Source organism: Sinocyclocheilus grahami, unplaced genomic scaffold (genome assembly GCF_001515645.1).
Source record: "Sinocyclocheilus grahami isolate Dianchi unplaced genomic scaffold, SAMN03320097.WGS_v1.1 scaffold381.1, whole genome shotgun sequence".
NCBI classification, from domain to species: domain Eukaryota; kingdom Metazoa; phylum Chordata; class Actinopteri; order Cypriniformes; family Cyprinidae; genus Sinocyclocheilus; species Sinocyclocheilus grahami.
The window spans coordinates 691,128-701,146 of record NW_015505560.1 but is presented as its reverse complement, the minus strand read 5'-3'; the positions used below and the strand labels follow the sequence as shown (position 1 = coordinate 701,146).

At 31.9% G+C, this 10,019-nt stretch overlaps 2 protein-coding genes across 4 annotated transcripts in view; both read right to left on the bottom strand.

The window, feature by feature from the left end:
- tpgs1 (tubulin polyglutamylase complex subunit 1) overlaps positions 1–1,676 on the bottom strand; it is a 16,528-nt gene extending 14,852 nt beyond the window's left edge. For both annotated transcript variants that reach the window (XR_001604605.1, XM_016230994.1), the window contains exon 1: positions 1,306–1,676. Coding sequence is in view for 1 of the 2 variants with exons in the window: in XM_016230994.1 (XP_016086480.1) it covers positions 1,306–1,577 (272 nt within the window). In the remaining variant the exon portion in view is untranslated. The remainder of the gene's footprint in view (positions 1–1,305) is intronic.
- An 807-nt stretch (positions 1,677–2,483) lies between these two features.
- The window catches only part of LOC107549817 (inositol-3-phosphate synthase 1-A-like), a 14,033-nt gene continuing 6,497 nt past the window's right edge, over positions 2,484–10,019 (bottom strand). The window contains exons 5-11 of one of the 2 annotated variants that reach the window (XM_016230993.1): positions 8,454–8,647; positions 6,491–6,640; positions 5,352–5,567; positions 4,256–4,420; positions 4,007–4,120; positions 3,093–3,310; positions 2,484–3,008 (exon numbers count right to left, since the gene is read on the bottom strand). In XM_016230993.1, the coding sequence (XP_016086479.1) occupies positions 2,813–3,008; positions 3,093–3,310; positions 4,007–4,120; positions 4,256–4,420; positions 5,352–5,567; positions 6,491–6,640; positions 8,454–8,647 (1,253 nt within the window). In that variant the 3' untranslated portion in view covers positions 2,484–2,812. The remainder of the gene's footprint in view (positions 3,009–3,092; positions 3,311–4,006; positions 4,121–4,255; positions 4,421–5,351; positions 5,568–6,490; positions 6,641–8,453; positions 8,648–10,019) is intronic. The other variant, XM_016230991.1, reaches the window with a different exon arrangement.

The window sequence follows — 10,019 nt, the reverse complement described above, 5'->3', positions numbered from 1 at the left end:
AGAGTGAAAGTGTGAGTGTGTGTGTGTGTGAGTGTGTGTGAGTGTGTGTGAGAGAGTGTGTGTGAGAGAGTGTGTGTGAGAGAGTGTGTGTGAGAGAGTGTGTGTGAGAGAGTGTGTGTGAGAGAGTGTGTGTGAGAGAGTGTGTGTGAGAGAGTGTGTGTGAGAGAGTGTGTGTGAGAGAGTGTGTGTGAGAGTGAAAGTGTGTGTGTGAGTGTGTGCGCGTGTGAATGTGTCTGTGTGTGTGTAAGAGGTATTATTAATGAAAAAAATTTATATATATATATATATATGTATATATATTATATTGAAACAAAATAAATAGAAACCTCTCATGGCTTGAAATAGATTAATGGAAATAATAATAAAATATAAAACATGGTTTAAATACAATAAATAATATTATAGCGTGTGAATGTGTGTGTGTGTGTGTAAGAGGTATTATTAAAGAAAAAAATGTATATATATATATATATGTATATATATTATATTGAAACAAAATAAATAGAAACCTCTCATGGCTTGAAATAGATTAATGGAAATAATAATAAAATATAAAACATGGTTTAAATACAATAAATAATATTATAATAGCAATAATAAAATAAATAATAAAATAAAAAGAGATCAAAAGTAACTCCCCCCAATGGTTTAAAACAATAATAAATTAAATCTAAATTATGATTTAAAATAAACAAAATACAAAAAAAAAAATCGATAAAAAAAAAAGAAAAACTAAGAAAAAAAGAAACCTGTAAATGTCTATAAAAACATGGCACTAAAACATCTCCACTATGGCTTAAAAAGATAATTAAATATAAAAAGTAATAAAGTAAATTTTAAAACAATAAAATAAATTAAGCTAAATAAATGGCTTAAAAAAGGAAATAAAATAAAACATTATCTACCATTACTTAAAAAGATAATAACTAAATATGAAAATAGCAATGAAATAATAATGTAAAATATAAAAGCAAAATATAAAATAATTTATCGAGGCTAAAATCTATAATTAATAGCAATAGTAAAATAAAACAAAAATAAATGTAAAAATACGAAAATAAAAAAGCATGCAAACATCGCACTATAAAACATATGGCTTAAAGATTAATTACTTAATTAAATATAAAAACAGTAATGAAAAAAATGTATAATAATAATAATAAAGCAAAAATGAAAAGAAATCTCTCATCGCTTAAAAAAGTGGGGAGGGGGTAAATAATAGCAATAATAAAAACAAAACAAAAAGAGCACCTCCCCAGCGTAAAACAATAATAGATGAAGTTTAAACGCACGCAGAGAGCGCACCTGTGAGAGTGATGCGCCAGGCTCAGGTGCCACAGAGCGCGGCTCACGCTGCGACGCTCCGGCGCTCCGTCTTCAGCCTCCGACGACAGATGCGCGAAGTGCTCGGCCAGGAAGCCCACGGGGTCCAGCGGCCTGGACTCCAGCAGCCGCAGCAGAGCCCCCCGCAGCAGCGCGCTGACCCCGGCCTGCGACAGCAGCTGCTCGTCCCCCGCGGCTTTGGCAGATTTGGAGTCGGACATGATCGCGACACCGGCGCGACGCTTCTCCGCCATCGCGTTAAATCATCGTCCCGACCTTCAGCTGCGCGTTTGCGCGTGAAGATATCCTTTCAGTCGCAGCTGCTGTGGACACGTGATGACGCGGCAGGTCAGCTGACGCAGCCGGATGACGTCATTTTGTAGGCCAAACATTGCTGTCATTTTTTAATCTCTCGGTCTCCATGAAGAACTTGCTACTGTACTTGGTTTAATTTCTTTCGGTGTTGTGTCTTTGTATTCTACAGGTTCCTTTATTTCATCCTGTTGGGCCCTTAAAATGTAGGCTAATTGTTTTGTAATTGTTGTTAAATTAAATAAAGTTCATGATTTAATTAATTAGACATACATATATATATATATATATATATAATATAGATAGATAGATAGATAGATAGATAGATATAATATATAATATATAATATATTGTTGTTCAAGCATTTAAAAAATCATGTTGGGCCCTTAAAATGTAGGCTAATTTTTGTTAAACTTTTAAGAAATTATTGTTAAATTAAATAAGGTTCGTGATTTAATTAATTAGACATACTTTTTCATTGTTAACAAATTAAAACTGATATATATATATATATAATTTTATTATAATTTTATTTTTTGCATGCAACCAGAAATTGTACCTCATATATATATATATATATTATTGATTGAAACCAGATATTGTACCTATGCAATGCAATACTATATATATATATATAAATATATATTTAATATGAATATATAAATATATATATATATATATAATATATTGTTGTTCAAGCATTTTTAAAAATCCTATTTTTTTATGTTTTTACTAATAATTTAATGGATTTAACAACTATACTAAGAAGTACAGTTATTAAATCCATTAAATTAATTTATAATCACCTAACATACAAATGAAAAACCATCCCAGAATGACTCAGATTGATCATTTTTATTAAATCAATTCTTTTATGAGTGTCTCCACAACTGTATTTATACATTTGCCAAATGCAACAACAATTATCACTGTTCAAGAATGAATTAATTTAGTTTCTCAGTGCATTTCTGTACAAAACCTGGAAAAAGATTCCAGGGCTGGGAATGCATAGATGAATATTTCATCCAGAGATACAGTACTGGCTAAACAAGAACAAGTAGTTAAGTGCAAATACAAAAACTGAGCAAGGCTTTGCATAATAAAGCAACTGAATTTGACTGAAACGGATTTAAAACAGTAGTAAACGTGTAGCTAGTCTTGGAGTGCTTGCAGGTTTTTATGCGACTGTGTGTCGAACCTTCTCATGACCGTTAATGTCAATGCACTTTACAGACTGATAGCTGTTGATATGCTCGAGCTTTCCGTTCATGAGGACGGGATGAAGGATGTGGTTTCCATCAGAGTGCATGAAGCTCCTCTTCATCTTGTGCTCCAGCTGCATGTGATTCTGCGGCGGCAGGCCGAGGCACGCTCTGCCGATTCAGAAACAAATACAGTTAACACCGCACAATCTCACGCAAGTGCTGTCAGAAAACTCATGCACGCTGCTGTCTGACCTCATGACGTTCTCGATGCACGCACGCTGGCGGAAGAAGGCGTTGACCACCGGAGCCCCCTGCGGCACGAGAGGAGCTTTGCAGAGGAAGCTCAGCAGCGAGAGGACGCTGTGAAAGCCCTGGAACACCGGATCGTCCTGCGTGCAGAACGTGATTCTCTGACACAGCTCTGTCAGGATCACCAGATCCAGAATGATGGGACTGGCCAGCAGAGAGTCCTGGACACACGCAGACCACAGACACATTATCATGACTAACTGTGACTGCTGCATGAACACTACTGATGAGGATACAAACATGATAAATATCAGATTCAAATCAATACTCACACACACACACACACAACCAACAGCGATGACATCTTTGTAATATTTGCATAAACTTTTAATAAATTGTTCAAGTTGAATGATTTCAGTTTATTAGACATTCTTTTGGATTACTGACACTTAATCATTAAAACAGAATTAATAATAATGATAATAATAAAAACGGGAAAAAATTTAATCACAAAAAAAAAATTCTGAATATTTAGGACCATGTGATATTTCAGTTTTTCTTTTTTAATAAATCTGCAAAAATGTCAACAATTCTGTGTTTTTCTGTCAATATGGGGTGCTGTGTGTACATTAATGAGGAAAACAAATTAACTTAAATGATTTTAGCAAATGGCTGCAATATAACAAAGAGTGAAAAATTTAAGGGGGTCTGAATACTTTCCGTACCCACTGTATATAAATTTAATTTAATCCAGAAAATTTTGTTACAAATAAAAAAGGTAAAATAATCAGAATTTTGGGACCTAAAAAATGTCATTTTTTTAAAGCTTTTAATGCATTGTTGTTAAATTGTATATGCTGTATATGTCTAACCATTAAGACAGAATCCAGAAACATGCATGTGTTGAACGATCTCACCTCACAGGTGTTGTGCAGAGCGATGGTGTTTGTTCCTCCCATCATGATCTCAGACGTGTACTCATCCATCGCACGCTTGCTGTCGCCCACATAGGGCACATATTTAATAACCACCTGCTCTGACAGACCACAAACCGAATCAGTGTCTTTTCACTCGGTCAGACATTATTTATGCATCGCAGCAATCTTCAGAGCTGATCTACAGTACGGTTCAGAAGACTGGGGTTGGTAATATAACGTCAGACTCACGCAGTGGTCGGGCTTCTCTCCGGGTCGGTACAGTATGGGGTTCGACTGCACCATGTCATCCACAACGTTACTCTTAGAGATTTCTTTAGAGCGAAACTGCTGCGGCGCCGACAGATTCAGACCGTCGTTGTTGCCGAGATGATTATAACTCACTATAGAAGTTGGCTGAAAATGACCAATTTTTAAAAATAATATGCAATATAGAATATTTCACATAATACATTTGAAAAATGTGAAAAATACATAATATAATATAAATAACACAATAATAAAATATAATTTATATTTGATAAAATATAGAATATTTTATATAATAAAATAATATAAGAAATATTTAATATTATTTAGATTTTTTAATAATATGCAATATAGAATATTTCACATAATATAAAATACATAATATAATGTAATATAATATAATATAATACAATAACACAATAATAATATATAATTTATATTTTATAAAATATAGAATATTTTATATAATAAAATAATATAAGAAATATTTAATATTATTTCATATTATTTTAATGTTTTTAATAATATGCAATATAGAATATTTCACATAATACAAAAATGTATAATATAATATAAATAACAAAATAATAATATATAATTTATATATTATAAAATATAGAATATTTTACACAATAAAATTAATATTTAATATTATTTAGATTTTTTTCCAGAATATACATATGCCACTTTTCAGAAATACAAAAAATAAAACAGAATTTGGGAAAAAATAAAATGGATTTTATAGGGCCCTAAAAATGTCCTTCATGTTAAACTTTAAATAAAGTTGTTAAATTGTAAAGGTTTTATGATTTCAATTAACTACACATGCTTTTTGATTACTAACATTTAATTTCCTTATTAAAACAGAATCCAGAAAAATTTAAATGCAAAAAAAAAAAAAATTTAAAATAATGAATATGGGAAAATGTATTGCTTTTTGTTAGTTAACTTTAGTTAATGCATTAACTAAAGTGTCCTTATTGTAAAGTGTTACCTAAATGATATTTGTGCTATATTTCTTGTTTAAAATGAAATGATGCATGTGTAATGTTTCAGATGTTGAAAGTGTTCCTCTCACCTTGATGCCAGCGCTGATCAGGAAGTCCACCAGCACAGACTTGAGTTTGGTCTGTCCGGATTTGAAGTCGTCTCCACTGATGAAGACGCCGCGCTGGAGGGCCAGCTCCACGGCTCCGGGGACAAACGTGTTCTGCGGCGAGCCGTTAATGTAGGCGCAGCCCTCCAGAACACTGGCCACCGCAAACATGGTGGAGGGAGAGACTTCACGCCCCGTCTGAGACACAAACACCACAGAAACCATCAATACCAGCCTCTCTGACTGACACTGACACTGACACTGACGTGTCTTGGTATTTTTTTAACTTTTAATAAATTATTAAATTGCATACGTTTCATGATTTCAGTTTATTAGACATGCTTTTGGAATTACTGCCATTTAATCATTAAAACAGAATACAAATAATAATAATAATAAAAACTGAAAAAAATGGAATCCCCCCCCAAAAAAAATGAACCTGAAAAAAAAAAAAGAATTGGGGAAAAAATGAAACGGATTTCGTAGGGCCGTAAAAAATTTATTTTGGTTAAACTTTTGATAAATTGTTGCTAAATTGTATAATATTCATGATTTCAATTAATTAGACTTGCTTTTTCATTACTAACATTTAATTGAACCATTAAAACTCAAGAGAAAAAAACTGAATCCAGAAAAAAAAAGTTTAAAAAAATTTTGAAAGAAAAATAAATAAAAATTAAACAGATATCATAGGGCCCTAAAAAAATGTCATTTTTGTTAAACTTTTAATACAATCAGCAATACAATTTACTTTTAATACAAAACTTTTAATACAAAGTATACAATTTGTTGTCAAATTGTATACGTGTCATGATTTCAATTGAATAGACACTGTTTTTTTGATTATTAACATTTAATTTAACCATAAAGACAGAATCCAGAAAAATCAGAATGGGAAAAAAAATTAAACGGAATCTGAGAAAAAAACAAAACAGATTTCATAGGGCCCTAAAAAATGTCATTTTTGTTCAGCTTTTAATAAATTGTTGTTAAATTGTATAAGTTTCATGATTTCAATGAACCAGACTTGCTTTTTGATGACTGACGTGTGCTTGAACCATTAAGACAGAATCCAGAAACACTGAAATTGACAGAACAGGAGCGTTCCAGCAGACTCTGACCTGAATGCTGTTGAGCAGGTTCTCGGCCGTGTCGTTGACTCCGGGAAACACGTCACAGAATCGCTCCGTGTTTGCGGTCCAGAGAACGATGACTTTATCCACGCCGCTCTTCTTTCTGAAGTCACGGATGTCTCTGCGGATCTGATCCACCTAAAACAGCACACAAGAACACTTCAAACATCCCCATTTATACATTTACTCAACACACACACATACTATATATATTTTTATATTATTTATATAGATTTTATATTTATATTTGGATGTTACAATGTATGTATATATATATATAATTTTTTTCTTAAATATATATTTCAAAAAAACATCCTGATTTATACATTTACTCAACACACGCACTATATATACTGTTAACAATATTTGTAATATTTATATATTATATACAGTGTATGATATATATATAAAATATAAAAATGCAATATATAATATATATTAAAATATAATAAAATATGTAATATATAATCAAATATATTTTAGATTAAAATATAAAATATTTATAAAAACACTGTTAACACTTTAAGGTCCCATTATTATATTTTGTAATACATTAACATTAATTAACAACGAGCATTTTGAGCAGTATTTATTCATCTTTGTTAACATTAATTAATACAAAAGACTGTTCATTGTAAGTTCACGTCAGCTCATGTCCATTAAATAATATGAACATACATTTTTTATTTTAATAATGTATTAGTGAATGTTGAACTAATTTATTAATCTGAGTTAAAGTTAACGTTAAGATTAATGCATTTTTAGTCATAGTATATATAGTTACAGAATATATATATATACAGTATTTCACAAATATTACACAAAAATAGAACCTATACAAATTAGTTTTCAATAAATGATCAATGAAATGAAGTGCTTGCGGTTCAGAAACTGATGTACGTTAATCAAAAGGTTAAACTAAATATTATATGAGTGCAGAAAACACTACAATTTGTATAAAATGTTTAATAATGTCGTGTAATTATTTACTGTAACATCTAATAGTTGACTCTGAAGAAAATATGGTAAACATTTATAATAAGGTTCCAGTTGTTAACATTCGTTAACATGAACTAACAATGAAAAATCATTCTAAACCATTTATTATTTATTAACAAAAATTAATTTTAACATTTTAGTACTTTAGTTATACATGCAAAGTATTTTAAAATGCTGTATGCATGTAGGAAACTACCCCAAAAATAAGAAAATTCAATGCAACTTTACGATTCAGACTCAAATAAAAAATAAAAGTTGCATTGCATCCATCAATGCATAAGATTAAAATTTTTACATTTTAGTAATTTATTTATACATGCAAAGTATTTTAAAATGCTGTATGCATGTAGGAAACTACCCCAAAAATAAGAAAATTCAATGCAACTTTACGATTCAGACACAAATAAAAAATAAAAGTTGAAAAAATAAATAAAATAAAAGTTACATTGCATCCGTCAATGCACAAAACTAAAAATAATTGTAACATTTTAGTAATTTATTTATACATGCAAAGTATTTTAAAATGCTGAATGCATGCATGCAACTACCCAAAAGAGAAGAAAAAAATTCAATGCAACTTTACGATTCAGACTCAAATAAAAAATAAAAGTTGAAAAAATAAATAAAATAAAAGTTACATTGCATCCATCAATGCATAAGACTAAAAATAATTTTAACATTTTAGTAATTTAGTTAATTAATGTTAACGATTGAAACCTTATTGACGAGCTGCGCAAAACCACGTTCATATTCACGCGATTTTTTGCGCTGCTCGTCAGTGAACAACGGCTCTGTGTAGTTAATGCTGCTCCATGTGAAAGCACGCAGGTGATGGAGAACCGGCTTTCTGACAAGATGCGCGTTAAATATCGCATGCGATTTATCGTACAGCCCTATTAACGAGTGTAAACGATATATTTAATGCGCAGTGCAGCTGTGAGTAGTACTTCACCTGTTCTGCTTTGCTTCCTCTGATGAGGTTGTCGGCCCGCTGCTCCTGATTAGCAGCAATGAATTCTGGGATGTAGACGGAGGGTCTGGGTTTGATCTGGCTCATGTGTGGGCGGAGCTTCTCCTGCAGACTCCAGTCCAGAACCTGAGCGCGCTCCATGGCTCTGCCGAGGTCCAGAGATGAGATATCCCAGCCTACACACATATTACAGCTTCAGTCATTACTGCACAACGACAAACAGAGCGTCAGATCACGAGAGCTGATGCGTTTACCATCAAACACGATGTCATTGGGATGCACCATCGGCAGCAGATCTCTGAAGGGAGCGTAAACCTCTCCATCCGGCCCGGATCCCAGACACACCGTAGACGACTCCAGCAACGAGCCGTAGTAATTCGCTTTCTGAAAGGAGGACATTACAAGCTGATTCCCAGCTGACTGGAAGCGTTCTCAGAACGTTCTGGAAAGGTTCTCTGGACGTTATAAACTAACGCTCTTCCAGTGATGTTAATAGAATGTTTATGCAACATTATCTGGTCTTTAACGACGTTCTCAAAACGTTAGCACAAAAACTTTATTTATGCATAGTTCATGCTGTAACATTGTAACATTTCAGTTGGACGTTCATGGGTTTTTTAAATGTCACTACATTCAGAGAACATTCAAAAGTAACGTTCCCATAATGACTGCAAAATAATAAAATGGAACGTTCCCTCAACGTTCGTGTAACCGAAATGTTTTTAAGACATAAAAAAACGAAACATTTTGAAATAAATAATGTTTTCATAACTTAATGGGAACGTTCGCAAAACATTGTGAGAACATTTTTCTGTGACTTCAGTTACTTATAACGCAAATCCCAAAAGAATGTTATGAAAAATTATGAAAAAAATTAAAATTATGATTCTGTGCTAAAACTATGCTAAATTAAATCTTAAAAATTTCGTATTTTTTGTATAATCACGCAAAATAAATAAGCATATTACCTTTTTTTGTGCATTTTAAAAAATTGTAAATAATACTAATAATATTACATTAATATTATATAATAATACATTATACATTTATTATTGTATATATTATATTTTGTAATAAAAAAGTATAATATTAAAATATGTATTATTATATTATATTACATGTATTAAGTGTTTTATTATTAATATGTTTTATAGGTAGTAGTACGGTGGCCGAGAAGTGCAAAGCAAATCACAATTCTGAAAACAAAAGAACAAATTACGAACGCAAATGCAAGTCTAAAAAACTAAATAACAATTCAGAAAGCACAACCACAAATCCGAAAACATTATAACAAGTCAGAAAACACAATGACAAATCCGAAAACAAATGAACAAGTCAGAAAACACAACGACAATTTAGACAAACCGGAAGAGGTAGGTATAGTTTGAGACAGCGCCATTGGTTTGGGATTACTCACCGCTGACTGGACGAGACATCTGTCAATCAACGTATACAGGGAAGAACCAGCCGAAGAACAGCAGAGTCGTGGTAGAAAGTTCGGAGATGGTATTAAAGTACCTCAGTTTAAATGTATTGTATGAATTGCCC